Genomic DNA, 19374 nt, shown 5'->3' on the forward strand with positions numbered 1-19374 from the left:
TAAGAGAACAGAAGGAAAGTTTGGGATGATATTGTTTCTGATAGCAACACTCTCATACATGGAGAGGAATTTCGATTAATGAAGATAGTTGAAAGTTCAGTCAAATATGAAATATCCCCTATAAAATCATTACAAGGAAAGGAAGGTTCAAATAGTTCTTGTTTGATGACTTGTTTGTAATTCAATTATTTGTTGTTCTGTAATTTAGTTGTTTGAAATTCTTTTGATTTTTTCAAAAAAGTTAGGGTCTGTCTAGCTTTGTCTCTTAAAACTCATTTTTCCTCTTTTGGGATTTTAATGAAATAACACTAAGTCGTTTTTTAAAAAAAAAAATTAAATTTTCTTATTTTTTTAATGCCCTGGAATTTATCTTAAAGCTGGAATTACTGTTGCAATATTATTTAATTTAATTTCTGTCCTGAAAAAGGAAAAAATAGTAATTTTTTCTATCTCTTTCTAGAGCATTTCTAATTTATATAAAAAAGGGCAATGGAAGCTGGCAGGTGTGACGTGACCAGAAAGAGTATGAACATATGCCACGTGTCGGGTACCATCACGGGTGCTTTTCACGGGAGTAAAGTATTTTATTTTTTTATTTTTAATTTTTTTTATGTTAATGAAATGATTAAAGGTTGATTAGCAGAGAACCTGTACTTAAAATATGGTTTTATTATTGAGTTTAGATACGTTAAAAGCAGGTTTTGTGACTTGTGATAGGATTGAATGACAAAGCCACAGTCATAAAATAAAAATGCTTTTTCATTAGAAATAATAATAATAATAATAATAATAATAATGGCTCTAAAAGCTGATCCACTATAACTCTTGTAAGGCTTCTAATTTAAATAATCGTATTCAAGTTAAGTGAAGAAACTTATTTAATGAGAAATTAAATTATTATAAATAATATTTTAATTGATAAATTAATTGTTTTGATTAATAAATTATTTATTTGATTTTTTTTATTAAATTTAAAATTAAATTAGTTGAGTTTTTAATTAGTTTAATTGTTATAATAATTTTTATATTTAAAATTATAAAAAAAATCATTTAAACATATAAATTATAAAAATATAGTTCCTTTTAATTATATAACTAATATCACATCTTCTATCTCAAGGTAAAAAAAATAAAAACTAATCCTTATTGCTATGATATTACAATGACATGAAATTTTTTATGACAATTCTATGTCCTGGTTTGAATTAATCTCTAAATTTAAAAAAAAAAACTAATTTTGTTCTTCCTTGTTTAATTCACAATTTTAATTAAATTAGAAAGATATAGCAATATTTGATCTCTTATTTGGTGGGCAAGATAACATATGGATTTTGAATAAATAAAAAAGATGTTTTTTTAGAAGATGAATAAAACATCTTAGGAGAGAAGAATAGATTAATTATATTTAATAGTTAATAGGTATAAACAATTTTTTTTTTATAACTTATACTATTAAACGAGTTAATTATATAACTAAATAAGTATAAAAGAATTTTGTCTTAAAATTTAGATTTTATATAGGATATTTTATTATTTTAATTGTTAAATTGAATAATTCGATAAAAAAAATATAATATATAAGCTTGGAGTAAAATTTGTAAGGATTAAAGAAAAAACACTAAAGTTTGTTGTAGGGTTGTAATTGAATAATAAGTTATTACAATAATTTTAATAAATTAATATTTCGTGTAAAAATTAAATTAAAATACTATCAAATAAGTTACTGTGTACAAATAAAATTAAACATCTAAATCTAGAGGTGTAAGTATTAGTATATTTTTAAAATTTTTGATTGATCGGTAGATTTACTAAACCTAGCAACCAAAATTTTAGGTTGAGTTTGACTAAAAAAAAAAATAGATATTGCACCTATTTACTTTTGTGTTCTTTTTATTCTAGCTAATAAATTACTAACTTAAGCAAATAGGCATATTAATGAAACATGTTGGCTAATATGTATTTTCTTTCTTATATTTTTCAATTATTTTTTTTTAAATGATTAACAAATAATCTGAATTCTACTGAACTTATATGAATGACCTGTTAACAAATAAGATGGAGTTGAATCAAACTAACAATTTTGTTTGGCTTCAAAATGCAATTTTTTCATATTAGAGAGAGAGACTATCAATGAAATAGAAATTTTTGTTTATTTTTTTCAAATAATTTCATTTCATTTCATTCAAAGAAAAGAAACACAAATTTATATTTATGCAAATGATTTTATATTTTTTATGATAAATAGAAGGATTTTGAATTTTAGAGCAACCAACTTATCATAAACCATTTGATTGAGATAGTTAATCTTGTTGTGGTAGTAAACAAATAATAATTATATATAATCTGCTAGATCTCATTCTCACTTAAAAAAAAATTATGACTAAACTTTAAAAATAATCATCTAAAAAAATAATAATTGAAAAATATAAGAAAGAAAATACATATTAGCCAACATCGAGAATAAACCCGATAGGAGAAAAACGATCATATACCCCGGGAATAAATTCATATAAAAAGAAAAAGAAAAAGAAAAAGAAAAAGAAAAGAAAGATCATATGTACTTGCTAGTTCTAGAGACTAAAGATTTTATGAAAAGGTTGGCTTACTAGTTCTAGAGACTAAAGAATTTTATGAAAAGGTTGGCTTAGGTTATTAATTCATAGCTGTTTACTTTGGACGAGAATATGTTATGGGTGTTGGTTTGTTAGGCTAGATTAGAGTTGGGATCTGATTAATTTGTTGGATAACTCAAAGACTACTAATTTGGTCATATTGTCTTTTATTCCTCTTTGTTCTATTCTCCATTGTTTTAAAGGTTAATATTTAAATAATTTATATTTAAAAAAATGTGGCCATAATGAGTTAAACACATAACCCACAAACACACTTAACCATTTAATCAGATGCAAAACTTGCTGTCTGACGGACTCGAACCTAGAACCTCTCAAGGAGGCTGAGGATATCCATCTTTTGTTGTCGTTAGGCTAGAAGAAAGATAAAAATGAGATAACAAATTAAACATGTAGCTCACAAACACACTTAACGATTGATTTATTTTATATTAGAGTATATCAATCTAATATATTTTCTTTTTAGATATATTTTTTAAGTTTTAAATAAAAAATTATTGATGTTTAAAAATAATTCATTTGATTTTAAAAAGTTTAATTTTTCTACATGTTGTTTTTAAAGTATATATATGCAATCTATGGTATACAATAAACTCCATAAAGCTAAGGAGTATGCCACACATGATATTTCATCATTTTCTTTTTATATTGATGGACACAATTTTTTGCTCAATTTCAAATTATAAGGTAGTGGACAACTTACTTTCTTTGCTCTTTGCATGTTGAATCTCTCAAGCACCCTTTCAATGTAATTCTCTTATGACAACCAAAGTCTCTACGCCTTTCAATCATGAGTAATTTGAATGCCCAATATCTGATGTGTTTGACCATGTCCTTCACGTCAAATGTCTTGGACATATTTTTCTTCAACATAACTATTATCTGAGCATCATGTCATGCAATCAACATAATATCAACATAAAGTAAGATAATTAGAATTTTTCCATTAGAATATTTTTGAAGTAAACACACAAATCTACATTGGTTCTCTAATACCTATGACTCATTATAAAAAAGTCAAATTTCTTGTACCACTATCTTAGAGATTGTTTCAAATCGTATAGATTCTTCTTCAATTTACAAACTATGCTATATTTTTTATCTTTCACTTCAAATCCCTCTAGTTTCACTATGTAGATATTTTCTTCAAAGTTACCATGAAAGAATGCAGTCTTACATTAAGTTGTTCAAGTTCAAGATCTAAGTCAACTAATAGACCTAACACCACTCGAATGAAAGTCATCTTTACCACTAGTGAAAAAATCTCCTCTAAGTTGATGCATTGTTTATGTCTAAAACCTTTTACAGCAGTTGGGCTTTGTACTTCATAAGTTCTCAATTTTCATCTCTCTTTAGCTTGAATAGCCATTTGTTTATCAATGTCTTTCAGTCATTGGGAAACTCCACCAACTCATATGTATCATTTTCTTGCAAGGACTTCATCTTGTCTTTCATTGCATCATGTCACTAAGCTTTATTTTTATGAATTTGTTCCTCTTGAAAAAATTTTGGCTCTCATTTTTATGTCAATAGAATATACTCTGAAGAAGGGTATCTTTTAAAAGATTGGTGCTCTCTTTCGGACCTTCTTAATTAGAGCTCTTCTGGCTCCTCTTAGTAATGTTGCTCCCTCTATTTAGAATCATCATTAACAATCTCATCATCATTACTATCATTCATGTTAGAGGTTTCCTCAGTGACTTATTCATTTTCTATTGTTGAAGAAATTTGTATGAGTTCTATGGACTCATCAACTCTCTAAAACTTCTTGTTGATTTATGGATTTATCCTTGTCTGACCCTCGAAGAACACAACATCTCTGCACTTGACAATTATCTTTTTTATGGGTCTCATAATTTATACCCAAATTTCTCATTTCTATATCTAAGGAAAATACATGGAGTTGCATCAAATCACCCTTAGATGCTAGTATGAAATATTCTTCTTAGATCATACTCTTTATGGTATATTAAAATTTTAAGGGAACATATGGTGACCTGTTTATGAGATAACAAGTTGTGCGGACTATTTTTCCCAAAAACTGTTTTGACAACTTTTCCATCTTCAACATGCATCTCACATTTTCTACAATGGTGTGATTCATTCTCTTAGCTACACCATTGTGCCGTGGAGTTCCATGCATTGTATTCTCATGTCGAATTCCATATATTGCACAATATGTTTTAAACTCCTTAGATGTATACTTTCCCCCGTTATTAGATCAAAAATATTTCAACTTATTGTATGTCTCTCTTTTGACCATGACATGGAACTCTAACATATAATTAAATATCTGGTCTTTCATTCTCATAAAATAAACCCACACCTTTCTAGATACATCATCAATAAATGTTAGAAAATATCGATTGCCATCCAATGACTCCACCTCAAAAAGACCACACACATCCGAATAAACCAAGTCTAGCACATTAAGTTTCCTTTCTGATTTTTTACTAAAAGAGACTCAATGTTGCTTACCAAATGGTTTATAATCGCATAGATTCAGAACCTCGTCTTTGGTTGGGGGATGTGAAACTTTCTCACTAGAATTCGCAACCCTTTCTCACTCATGTGGTTGAGGCGTTGATGCCACATATTTAGAAAGTTTTCAGCTTGTACTACATTTAGTCCATTATTGAGTACCTTCATATGGGTTATGTATGAGAGTGTCACGACTTCCCTTTTCTATAGTCATTGATCCCTTGCTGAGCTTCTATTCTCTACCACCAAGGTAATGTGAATCCATATTTGTCTAATGCATCAGATGATATCAATGTTAGATGCAAATTATGAATATACTAGTGTTAACCGATGTCCCAATTATGTGAGCAAACAAATATCACAAATACCCACAATGCTCGAGTGATTAGTATTACATATCTTCACTGTACCAAGGTCTCCAACCTTGTAAGTCTTGAAGAACTCTCTATTCGGTGTAGTATGATAACAAACATTTGTATCAACTATCCACTTGACTTATTGGTGACCTTCTATATGTAAATATTGTTCTTTTTCACAAAAGAGAATCACTACATCATCTGTAGTTATTGTGCCTGTGGTATTTCTATTCTCACCATCTTTTTTCTAGTTTAGTCTTCATGTTATAGTCTTTTCTAGACTCTACAAATTTTCTTTATTTGAACTTCTTTACCACAATGATAACACTGTTTTCCCCTTAGATTTTGATCTGCCTCTGAACTTGCTATGGTCTATTGATTGTTGTCGATATCTCACTCATCCCCTTTGATATGTGACTAGGTCCTGTGCACTATTTGTATTAGTTAACTTCTTTTTTTCCTCATTGAACAAGCTGCTAGTAACTATAGTTATAGTAAGAACACCATTCAGACCTGCATTATTAACCATCACAACTAATGTCTCCTAACTGTCGGGCAATGATCCCAAGAGTAATAAGGCTTGTACCTTATCTTCTAAGGTCATATCAATCATTGACAATTGATTAATCAAACTCTGGAACTAATTTAAATGCTTAACAAAACTTATACCTTCTATGAATTTCATATTTACTAGATTTTGAATTAGAAACACCTTGTTACTTGTTGTTTTTGCTCATACAGTGACTCCACCTTCTTCCACAACTCATGCACATTCTTCTCATTTTCTACATGACGATACACACTATCATCAAACCACTATATAATTGTGTTGATTGTTTTTCAGTTCAATTTTTTCCAGTTAGCGTTCACCATATCTTTTGGCTTCGCACTATCTCTTTCAACTAGTTCATATAAGTCCTTACAATAAATGATATCCTCCATTTTGGATTTATAATTCTGTCAGTTATTATTTGTCAACTTGATCATCGTGCTATTGCCTTCCATCTCAACTCACAAAAGCACTCTTCATAAGAAAAGAAATCTAACAGCTCTGATATCACTTGTTGGGAATTTCGAAACGAATAATACTTTTATATTGCAATCAATCGATATGAGATGGGTAAATACACAAGTCATCCAAATCAAAAATATGAGATCAAACATAAACAACACCAGATTTACGTGAAACCCTCTCAACCTAGAGGGTAAAAAACCATGAGTCAATCGACAAATATCACTATATCAACAAAAAAAATATACAAATGTTATTTTCAACTTTAAACCTAAACATGAAATATACTTACCGAGAAAAAGAAAAAGGAATCTGAGCGTGATACAAGTAAGGAGATTGCTATTTGTGTTTTTTTATTCTCTTTCTCTATAGAGGAAAAACCTACTTAAGATTTGATTGTTTTATTAAGTTCCTAATTATGTTGGACCCACAAGGCCCAACAATCCTACTTACTATATTTAGGTTCATTGGTGAAAGATGAGGATCGGGTGATTTCATTTAAGTAGATTGATGGGTATATTTGATCAAGAGATCATTAAGCATATATAAGGAGACCAATAATTATTTATTGAATTCAACAACTATGACCATCGAAGACATAATTCATTTCCTTGTTCTAGATGCTTCTTCATCTTCCTTATAGACTATAAACAATCTTCAGCATAAAACTAAAAAATTATATTTTGATTTTCTCTATATATACACACTATCTGTAAGACTTGTTCATTACACCAAAGACACGTATTGAATGGCTCATTACAGTTATATCATCATCTCAATAAATTAAAAATAGTTGATATGTCTATAAACACTCATTTTCTACACCATCATTTTATAATTTTAAATATATCTCGAGTTAACGAATTATTCTGAAAATATTTCTATACGGACACATTGCACATGATTAAAATAATTAATTAATTTGTAAACGATGTCGTATTACTCGGATTTTAAAATAATTAAATCCATACTATTTTAAATAAAATCTAAAAATATGTACAAATATTTGAATATGACTAGATGAGACATGTTAATATTAATTAATGTTGTTTGTATTTTGTTTTGCAAAGTGAAAAAAATGTGTGTTGACCAAAGTGGCCAACAACCATCGCGAGTGGCCACCGGACCATCATAATGGGAGTGTAACGAAGTCACAACCAGGTCTTCGATGATCGAACCATGAAAAAGCTTATTAGAGGATGAAACAAATTTGAATGAAATTCTATCTATTGAACTTGTTAAAATAAGAACAGAGTTACAACTTATATAAAGTAACAAACTTAGACATTAAATTAAGAGACCTAAAGAGTCTCATTAAATGCAGATAAGACTAATAGACTTGGTCAATCCAAGAGACTCTTAAATAACAAAAAGACACATTAAATATTATTATAATACTTTAATTTCTAACATCCCCCTTAAAGTGATGTCTGATGAACTATTCCCAACTTAAATAGTAGATCTTCGAAAGAACCTTTAGGAAGTTCTTTTGTGAAGATATCAACAATATTGTCTTCACTTCTTACTACAACCATCTCAATGTTTCCCTCTAATACTTTTTCACAAATAAAGTGATGCTCCAACTCAATGTGTTTTGTCCTCGCATGAAACACATGATTTGAAGTCAATTTAATATCACTTAAATTATCTCCATGGATAGAAACCGGCTAATCAAACTTGACATGAAAATCCTCATAGAGTCTACGAAGCCATATGCACTCTTGTGCTGCGTGAGCTGATACTTTGTATTTCGCTTCTGTCATAGACAATGATACCGATCCTTGTTTCACGCTACTCCAAGATATGCTAGTATTTTCACAAAGAAAAACAAACCCAGATGTGGACCTTCGATCGTCTCGATCTCCAGAAAAGTTAGCATTCGCAAATCCTTGTAAGACAAAATCTGAATCTTTTTCATAAAGTAGACCTATATCTAGTGAGTTGTTAATATACTTCAAAATTTTCTTCGCTTCCTCAAGGTGTGGTTTCCTTGGCTCCTGCATGTATCGACTCACCACTCTGACTACATAAGAAATGTAATACATTGTTATAGTTAGATAAATCAGACTTCCCACAAGAGCACAATACATACGAGGATTTGTTAGCCATGTTCCTTCGTCTCGACTGAGTTTGAGATTTACGTCAAGAGGAGTATAACTCTTTTTTCCATCAGTCATACCAAATTTATCTACCAAATTCTTTGCGTAGTTGATCTGCGATACAAACAAACCTTTATCAAAATTTTTTATTTATAGACCAAGGAAAGTTTCAAGTTCACCAAGCTTCTTCATTTAAAAGTGAAACGAGAGCTCATCTTGTAGCGAGCAACCTCATCATAATTACTGGCCGTTAAGATTATACCAAGCACGTGGAGCTTGCTTTAATCTATATATTGTCTTCTTAAGTCTACAAACTAACTGGTGACCATCCTTCTTTTTGAATCCAGGTGGTTGTTTCATATATATTGGGCAATCAAGTTCTTCATAGAGAAACGCATTCTTGACGTCCAATTGCCACAACTTCCATCAAGAACTTACTACTAAGACCAATACATTGCGAATTGACGTCATCTTTACAACTGGGCTGAATGTCTCATCGTAATTTTCTCCATACTTCTACGAGAATCCTCGAGTGACCAATCTATATTTGTTTCGATCTATTCTTCCATTAGTCTTTCGTTTGATTCGATACACCCACTTACATGTTACTACTTGAGTATCAGGAGGCTTCAAAACGACGTCCCATGTCTCATTCTTCTTGAGAGCGTGCATTTCCTCCTCTATTTCTGTCACCCATTCCTTGACATTCTTTGCTTCATTATAAGAAGCGGGTTCCTCATCGTCTATTGCGTTTCCCAAGAACAAGAGAAGATTGTTACAAAATTATCATCCCTGAATCGATAGAGCCTTACAATGTTCTTTTTTGGTCATTTTTTCCCATTCTGTTGTTGACTAGATTCTTCCTGATGTGGACTTCTTGGTAACCTTTTACTTTCTACTCTTTCATCGACTAAAGTATCTTGAGCTAAGTTAGGGCTTCCCATGTCACTATTATCACTACTATAGAAGCTTCTCGTAGACATGGGTATGTGAAAATTAGTCTGAACAGTTTTCTTAACATCATTCATGTAGTACAAAGAGATTTCGTCAAAAACAACATCTCTCGACACAATGTATTTGTGTATTGATGAATCCATACATCACCACCCTTTCCTTCTCTAGTCATAGCAGACGAACACACATTTGACTGCTTTTGCGTCCAATTTGCTCCTTCTTGAATCTGGAATATGGACATAACAAATAGATCCAAAAACTCGAAAATACTTTAACACTTGGTTTAAAACCAAAAAGCATATCGAATGGAGATTTGAACTTATTTGGGCTAAGCAGAACTCGATTGATGACATGAGCATCACAACTCATGCTTTGGTATATTCTTCATATGTAACCACGACTTACAAGTCTCTGTAAGGTGTCGAATCTTCCTTTTGACAATTTATTATGTTGTTGAGTCTCTAAACAAGAGAGTTCTCTTTTTATTCCATTTTGGCTACAAAACAATTCAAACTCTTTTGAGCGAAATTCTCCATCATGTCTGTTCGCAATACTCAAATTTTCCTATCTTGTTCTCCTTCTACCGTCTCCTTAAACTCGAGAAATTTAGAGAACACTTCGGACTTCTCTTTCACGAAGTACACCCAAGTGAATCGGGAAAAATCATCCACAAACAACAACATATATTTACTTCTCGAGTATGAGGTAGTCTGAGTTGGTCCCACAAGTCACTATGAACTCGATCCAAAGGACTCTTACTTCTCGATACGGAGTTGTCAAATGGAAGTCTTTGAGACTTCCCATATTTACATCCTTCACACACATTGTCCTCCTCGATCCTCAGATCTTCAGGTAGACCTTTGACAATATTTTTTGAGACATAACACTAAGCTTAGTCATATTGACATGCCCAAGTCTTGCATGCCATAGAAAGGAGGTGCTTTTGTCTTTCACCTTTTCGATGTACGATTTTGATATTGAAAGGATAAATATATCATTTACTCGAGTTCTAGTGTGAACCACATCCGTCTTAATTTCTTTCACGTTCCTTAAAAACTTCACATCGTGTGGACCAAACAACACAAGATTCCCGACGTCTACATCATTTGCGACCGAGAAAAGGTTATTTCGAATTCTTGGAACGTGGTAGACATTCTTCAGAGTAATAAGTTCTCCCTTACCGCTATTAATGACAACTAATCCTTCCCTTTTAACTTCATGAACCGAGTTATCTACCGTGATAATGCCACCGCCCCCATTATGAATTCGACTTGATGAGAACACAAAATCATCTATAGTAAAGTGATGTTCGCACCCTAAATCAACGATCCACCTTTGATAGATCTCATTTTTACCATGAGACGTCTCTATTTGTTTTTCCTTCGAAATCATCACATCGACATGAAAAGCATTGTCCCAATTAGGGCTGCAAATAAGTCAAGTCGCTCGTGAGCTGCTCGCGAGCCGCTCGGTCAAAGCTCGGCTTGAGCTTGACTTTGATCGAGTTCGAGCCGAGCTCAAGTCGGCTCGTTTAATATTCGAGCCGAACTCGAGCTCATATAATGCTTGCTCGATGGCTTGTCAAGCTTTTTCGAGCCTGATAATATATAATATATTTATTTAAAATAAAAATAAATTAATTTTTTTTTCTTTTCTCTTTATTTTCAAAGCCCATAATTCATATTATTATATTCTATTGTCATAAAATAAAACCCTAATTTCTATTATATCAATCATAAGTGACTTTTCATCTCTTTTTCTTCTTCTTTATTCCGTCTTCACCCTTTCTTCTTTTTCTTCTTTCTCTATCTTCACCATTTCTTCTTCTTCTTCTTCCTTACCATTTCTTCTTCTTTCGTCTTCATCATTACTTTCACTCATTTATAATAGGTTAATACATTTTTATATGTTATCTCTCATCTACATTATTTTTCTCATTCATTCACAAGAAACCTATAAGTAAATTAAAATATATTTTCATTTCTACTATAGCTATTGCTCCTACTTTTAAATAACCTTCATTTTTTTAATAGTTCATAGATTTATATGAAAAACACTATTATATATATTAATCGTTCATAAATTTATATGAAAAACACTATTATATATATTAATAGTTCATAGATCTATATAAAAAAATACTTTTAATATATATTAATCATAGATCTATATAGAAAAATACCTTTATATCAATAACAATATTATATTATATATAATATTGAAAGAAATAAAAATATTAATATATTATATAAATAATAAAAGATAAAAAAAATGTTAGTATATATTTGTATATATTATGAAGAGATAAAAAAGGTTAGTATATATTTTATATAATATGTTGAGAGAAAAAATAAATTTAAAAGATTAATAATATATAAATAAATGAATAGATTTTTGCTATAAATAAGTTAATAAATTCTTGTTATATTTGTACCAAATAATTTAAATATATATAATAATATTTAATAGAAAATAGGTTCAATTTGTTTTTGTCCGTATCTACCTTAAAGTAAGTTAAATTTTAATTATTTGTTTTAACATATATTTTTTATATTAACTATTTTTAAGCTTAAACATTTCATATTATTAAACGCAGGTAGTTGTACTTGTGCTATGCTTGAAGAACGTGACTTAAAAAATATTAATATATTAAATTTTCAAATAATTTATATAGTTTTGTACTTTAATTTTAAAATTTTATATTTTAGAATTTTGATTAGTAATGGTGGGTGGATACTTTTTGGATTATCATGATTTTGAAATTGGAAAGAATGCCAATTTTATACACCAAGTTGTAAGAAGATGTCAAATTTATTTATTAAGTATCAAAATTTTATTTATACTTATTAACTTGTAAAAAAAGTGTCAAATTTATTTGAAATAACGGAAATGTGAAACACTGTCAGAATTTTTGCCACTTGTAATATCCACATATTTATTTATTTATTTTTATATTGTAATTACTTTGATTATTTTTTCATTTAAACAAAACATTAAAAATTGTCCTTATCCATTTTTTCTCTCTCTTTGTCGCACAACTATCCATTTTTCTTTTTAACTTTTCCCTCTTCACCTCCTCTCTAATACTCTAATATGCATAGGGATTTTGTAGACAAGTCCCTTCTTAAAATGAAATTGAGGTCTTATCCTTGTAAACAGTTCATTCAACCTCTATCTCTATTTTTAATTCAAATTGAGAGATAAACATAATCTCTTTATTATAAATCAAAAATAGATTATATTAAATTGAGTCTTTATAATTATCCAAAAAAAACTGTAAAATTAAAAATTGAACTACAACAAGTTCAACTAAAATGACATTACATGTTTCAAAATGAATAATGTGTGACAAAAATCTACTCTCAATTTAATATAATCTATTAATTTTGAATCATGTAATGTCCATTTAGTTGAACCTGTTGTAGTTCAATTCTTAATTTTATAATTTTTTTGGGTTGTTTTGAAGTTAATATGTTTGGTTAGTTATAAAGACTCAATTTAATATAATTTAATTTTGGTTTATAATATAAAAAAATTGTGTTTATCTCTCTTTCCATTTGAATTATGAGATAAGGATAATATGATGTATAGAGGGATAGAGGTCGAATGAATTGCCTACAAGGATAATGCCTCAGTTTCATTAATTAGTTTCATTTTAGGAAGTGATCTGTCTATACAATCCCTATGAATATTGGAGATGAAGATATATGGAGATGGAGATAAAAGATAGAAAAGTTAGAAAAAATGGATAATTGTGGAATAAAAAGAGAGAAAAAATGGATAAAGAAAGATTTAATGTTTTTGTTTAAATGAAAAAATAATTAAAGTAATGTCAATTTTATAAAAAAAAATGTGGATATTACATATCGCAAAAAAATTGATGGTGTTTAACATTTCCGTTATTTTAAATAAAATTGACACTTTTTGACAAGTTAGTATATATAAATAAAATTTTGATACTTAATAAGTAAATTTGACACATTCTTACAAGTTGGTGTGTAAAATTGACATTCTTCCCAATTTTAAATAGTTATGACTTATGATTGTTTCATATTTTCAATTTTAAATATTGAATATGTATGAAAGTTTGATATTTCATTTTGAAAATAAATTTTAGTTTGAGTTCGAGCTTGAGTTCTAGTTTTTCGAGTCGAGTTTATAGGTAAATAGTCGAGTCGAGCTCGAGCTTAAATTTATAAACTCGTTCAAGCTCGAGTTCGAGTCGAGCTAATAAATACTAAATCGAGTCGAGCTTGAGCTCAAGCAAATTCGAGCTCGACTCGGCTCATTTGCAGCCCTAGTCCCAATCTTTCTCAACACGCTGGTCAAATTTTTCTTCGAGATTTGAACTAGAAAAATTTCAATCCAAATTTACTCGACAATATCTCTTGAAGTGTCCAGTCTTGCCGCACCTGAAACACATAAGGGGCCTTTTAGGAATATTGGAAGAATTTTGACTTTCCTTTTTCCAACTCGATTTCTTCATGAACGACGCACTGTTCGACTCCTCCTTTATACTCGTTCCAGCCATTTGTGCGGCCAACGACCCTTGAGATGACAAACGATTTTCGAACTCCTCGAGTGAAGGTTGTTGAGCGCAACCTTGAATCGAGGTGATGAATGACGTATACTCGGGTCGAAGCCCTCGAACAATATGCCTCTTAGTTCAAGCCTTTGAAAATTTCTCATCTAGGTTTAATAAATAATATTTTGAGGATATGTTCTTTACCTTAAGAAAGAACTCCAAGACATATTCGATTTTGCTTCGGAGCTGCCAACTCATTTTCAAGCATCTAGAGACGAGCCTCGTTCTTCTTGTTGAAAAGACGATCAAGTGTTCCCAGATCTTACGAGAAGATCTACAGTCGATGATATGCTCGAACAAATTGTGGGAGATTGACCCCTTCAACTCAAATTCTGTCTTCGCGTTGAGTTTCTTCCACTTCTTCAATGCTTCCGTATTTTCAATGACATCCTTAGGAGCTACATCATCATTGTTTACGACGAATACGATGTCTCACAAGTCTTCCCTAACCAAGTATGATTCCATGCAAGTTTTCCATATCTGGTAGTTTGATTAGTTTAACAACTCCAACCCGAGTCTAGCTATACGACCACCACTTTCCATATCGAATAACAACGATACCTTCTTCACCAATGTAACCAAAACTCTAATACCATATAACGAAGTCACAATCAGAACTTCGATGATCAAACTGTGAAGAAACTTATTAGAAAGTGAATAAAGACTTTAGAGAATGAAACAAACTTAAATGAAATTTTGTCTATTGAACTTGTTGAAATAAGAACATGATTACAACTTATATAAAGTAACAAAACTTAGACATTAAACTAAGAGAATTGAAGAGTCTCATTAACTAGAGATAAGACCAAGAGACTCGGACAATCCAAAATACTCTAAAATAACAAAAAAGACATTAATTATTATTATTGTTTTAATTTCTAACAGCAAGCAAGGCAATAGACGAGGACCTAGTCGTATCAAGGAACCCGAGTCCACAAACTCAATCCACAACATGAATTTAGGCGCATCAAGGTACTCAAGCCCATGGTCAACGCGACAACAAAACCATTCAATCAACGGAGGAAGTCAAAGCCCCCCTAAACGTTGTTCAATGACCGTGAAATGCTCTCTAGCGACCAAAGAAGCGTGAATGCGCGATCTGACTTTGCAGAACACCTTCTTGTTCGCGTGACTTCATTAGAATGTGTGTAAGTGCCCATATTTCTGTGTTCTAGATTTTCATCGCGTTTAGTTTTAAATACATTAAGTGATGAATGCTCATTGATTTGAATGGTTGAAACCACCTAAAACCGAAATACTCAAATTAAAAAATTTGGAGTTTCAATTTTTATGTCTTGCTCTTGGTCCTTGACCTTGATGTACGTGGATTGTTTTAGAGTTTGTAGAAACATTTCAAATGTGGTTTTAGGACTCCCAGTGTAAAGGAAAAGTAGCCAGAACCCGATTTCAAAAATGACAAATTGACTTGTTGAAAATATTTGGTTTTCATGTTCATGGGTGTCATTGTGTTTGAATTAGCTTTTGGAAATTGTATTTTGTGTTGTATGTTTTTTACATAAAAAAACGTTTCTGAATTTATTTTTAGTTTTTTGGCTTGTAAACGATTGAAATTTTCGGTTACGACCTAATGTTTGATTGAGAGGGCCAGCCAACGACCGAGAATCTTGATTGTATGTGCCCTTTTAGATTTAAGAAGTTAGTAAAAAAATATATTTTTAGGAAGCAATAGGATGCCCTCTTTCAATTTAAAAAAAATTAAAATTTAACTCAAAACTTTTGATCCGCAAGTAGGGATAGCAATGAGACGGTTCAGAGCAGGGAATGCATTTATTATCCCCGCTCTATATTATTTTGGGGATTTATTTTCACTACCATTCCTGCCTCGTTTTGTTTTGAGAAATCCTCGCGGGGCACCGTTTATACCATAAAAAAAATAATAAAATTATATAAATGATTTTTTTAATATAATATATATTATAATATATTAAAAATTTATATTATTATAAAAAAAATAATTTTAAAATTATTATAAAATATAATAAATAAATAAATATATGAGTGATTTTCTATATTTAATTGTGTGCTTATAGTGTTCTAAGCATAATTGGGGTGTGATCGGGGCTGGTCGAAGTGGGGGACACAAATATTATTCCCATCCCATCTTCGGTCGACCACCTGTCAAACTAGAGAAAAATCGTTTAAAACAGGGTAATTCAGTTCGATTACCGCAGAACGATTTCAAATTGTCATCCTCGTTCGCATGACTTACATGACTTTAGACACCCAAGCTATTATTATAATGAGTTAAAAATAATAATAAAAACTAAACAATAATTTGAAAGGAGACAAAGTCAAACAAGACCCCAAGAAAAATAATCTACAAACTCAATAATACAACAAATGAGTAAGTGTCAAGAATATTCTAGCTAGTCGGTTTTATTTCAAACTGTGATGTACAATTTTGGACGGCTTTCAACTATTTTTTATTTTCTCATTTATTCTTTTAAAAAAAAAAAAAAAAAAAAAGAAAGAAAGGACATTGATGGGTGATTTTAACGATGCAATGAATTAAATTTTTTTTTATAAATTTGAGAAACAAATAAATTATTTATTAGTTAAACTTTTGTACACAATTGTTAATTTTGGTAAGAAATTAGGAAGACTCTATTATTATTTTTTCTATTTTAATTTAAAATATTTTTAATAAAAATAAAATTTAAAATATTAAATCTCTTACATTATTTTTTTCATTTGAATTATTTACATGATATATGATTACTCATATTGTTGTATTAATAAATAATTTCATCAATAAAAAAATTATGTAATAAAAAGAAAAATATCTTTTTTTTCTTTTAATTTGTTATTATTATGTTGGAAACTTATTTGACCTTCATGTTTCACTTCGACTTATTGCGTTCTAAGTGTAATCGAACCATGACATTTAATTTCTTAGAAGTCACGTTTTAATGAGACGTTATGTTAGTATGGTTATCTTCTTTTATATTATTTTTATAATATGTTTAACAATTTTTATTTTTTATTATATTTTAATCATTAAAAAATAAAATAAAAATAATTAAAGGTGCTTCTCAAAGTTTATTATTATTACAATAATTTTAAAAGTTAGAGCATTTGTTATAAAAAAAAGAAAAAGAAAAAGTGGTATTACGGGTCGGGTTGCGTAGAATTTAGGCCCGGGACAGCAGAAGAAATTAACATGAGCGTGTGACCAGGACTTGGGTCACAACTGTTGGAACCCACTCCACCGTTTCCGAAATGCTCCCTCTCTCTTCTTCTCCATTTCTGGCATATTCCCTCAACTTCCGCTTCAGCAATTGAACTCATCGGAAGAACTTCAAATCTTAGGGTTTCTAATAATCAAATTCTCCTCATCATGTTTATGATTCAACATCGATCAACAATCCGAGCTACTCCTCCACGTTGATCGTGGGATCGCACTTCGAACCGTAATCATGTTTGAGGCACACGTAAGTGCTTCATTTCTTATCTTATACGAATGCACAATTGATGCAAATTTGAAACCGTTCAATGAGAGCGAGCGAGCGAGCGACTTCTTTAATGGCTGTCCCAATGGTTTTATTTCCGATTTTTTTTTTCTTCTAGGGATTTCAAATGTAAACAATGTTATAGCTCGTTATAATCTGAGATTTGTTTTTCATTTTCATGGCTGAGCTGTGAGTTGCCCAACATTTTGAAAACTTTGCACTATATCAGTTTTGGAGGCTCTAGCTTATTGTTTGACATGCAAAATTAGTTACTGTAGCCTTTTTAAGCATCATTGTTTGTATTTAGTTCAGGAAAAAGAATAGGTTGTTTGCATGCATACGATTCTTGAGAATTTTGATCGACATCTTCTTTCTGATGAACAAAGTAAAAAAGATGTAAATGAACTTTCCGGATAGTCACAGGAGATAGGCCACTAATTCACAATGTATAGATTGGGGAACTGACATGACAATCCAGCTTGGATTCAGTTTCTTTAGAATGGAATTAGGAGGAGAGAGAGAGGTGGAATTAGAGCGCAGTAGCGTATGCTCTGTTCTAGACATGCTTTCCAAATAAAGCTATATAAGAGTTGGAGAAGCTGATGGGAAATGTTTATCAGGTTGTTTGTATTGGATTTAGATTAAGTATTTTGTAATGTAAACAAATAATAATAGTGAAACATAAAATCTGTTACATTCCAATCCAAGGAAAAACTTGACCTGTGAGACATATACGAGCAATAATTTGAAACAGTTACCAAAATTACTTTTGATAGATTGAATATGATGGCAGTCTAGGCAACATTTGCTTTTTTCATGGTGTTGTTGTAAGCCTTGAGTAAACAAGCATGGAATTAAAATGGTAACATCCCATAAAATACAGGAACTTAATTCAACCTAAGCCTTGTGAACAAAATAATATCTAAAATACATTAAAAATTCAACAAATTGTAGGAGTTTGTGTTGATCCAGTTGTGGGTGAACATAACCAAGTACTCATTTTTACATAATATTTGTCTTGAATGTTCCAATCTTATGACGATGTGTGACTGAAGTAGTGTTATGGTGTGCAGGTTCTACATTTGCTGCGGAGATATTTGGGAGAATATGTGCATGGGCTTTCAACTGAGGCGCTAAGAATCAGTGTGTGGAAAGGTTATAATCTCTTGCAAACATTACAAATCTCCCTTCTGATTTAGCACCATATAGAGCTCATTTGGTTCTCATCAGTTTTAGTTTTGAGAAAGGGTAAACTTTTCATTATAATAGATTATTTTTTATGAACGCGAGTGGCGTTCCTATATTACAAATCAAGCGGAATTGGTTTTTCAGTTTTAAGTGAATGAAGTAGAGTTCAATGACCAGGAGTGAGAGCTGTGCATATTTTACTTCTTTAAGTAGGGTATTGATACCTAGGTTTTGTATCTTGGCTACTTCTGTGGTCTTATTCTTGATAGTCGTATCTTATATTCCATTCAGATACAAATAACTGATCAATAGGAATGATGTTCAAGCATATGAGTAGTTAGGCAGTTATTAGGTTAAAGCAATAACTGCTTATTCTATTTTGATGCATGCCTTTTTATTATTTCAATTAGTAGCTGCAACAACATTTGTTATGTTGTCCTTATTAGGGTATCTATTCTTATAGGTGATGTTGTTCTCAAAGATTTAAAGCTGAAAGCAGAGGCATTAAACTCATTAAAACTCCCTGTCACAGTCAAAGCTGGATTTGTTGGTACCATAACTTTGAAGGTACTTGTAATACTAATAGATGTGTATCATTG

The 19374-nt window shown here is 30.6% G+C and overlaps 1 protein-coding gene across 1 annotated transcript in view; it reads left to right on the forward strand.

Moving 5' to 3' along the window:
• The first annotated feature begins 17304 nt into the window (after nt 1-17304).
• The window catches only part of LOC124940662, a 47759-nt gene continuing 45689 nt past the window's right edge, over nt 17305-19374 (forward strand). The window contains exons 1-3 of the mRNA XM_047481197.1: nt 17305-17569; nt 18661-18742; nt 19239-19342. Of these exons, the coding sequence (XP_047337153.1) occupies nt 17555-17569; nt 18661-18742; nt 19239-19342 (201 nt within the window). The 5' untranslated portion in view covers nt 17305-17554. The remainder of the gene's footprint in view (nt 17570-18660; nt 18743-19238; nt 19343-19374) is intronic.

The sequence above is a fragment of the Impatiens glandulifera genome, chromosome 1, assembly GCF_907164915.1.
Source record: "Impatiens glandulifera chromosome 1, dImpGla2.1, whole genome shotgun sequence".
Classification (NCBI taxonomy): Eukaryota; Viridiplantae; Streptophyta; class Magnoliopsida; order Ericales; family Balsaminaceae; genus Impatiens; species Impatiens glandulifera.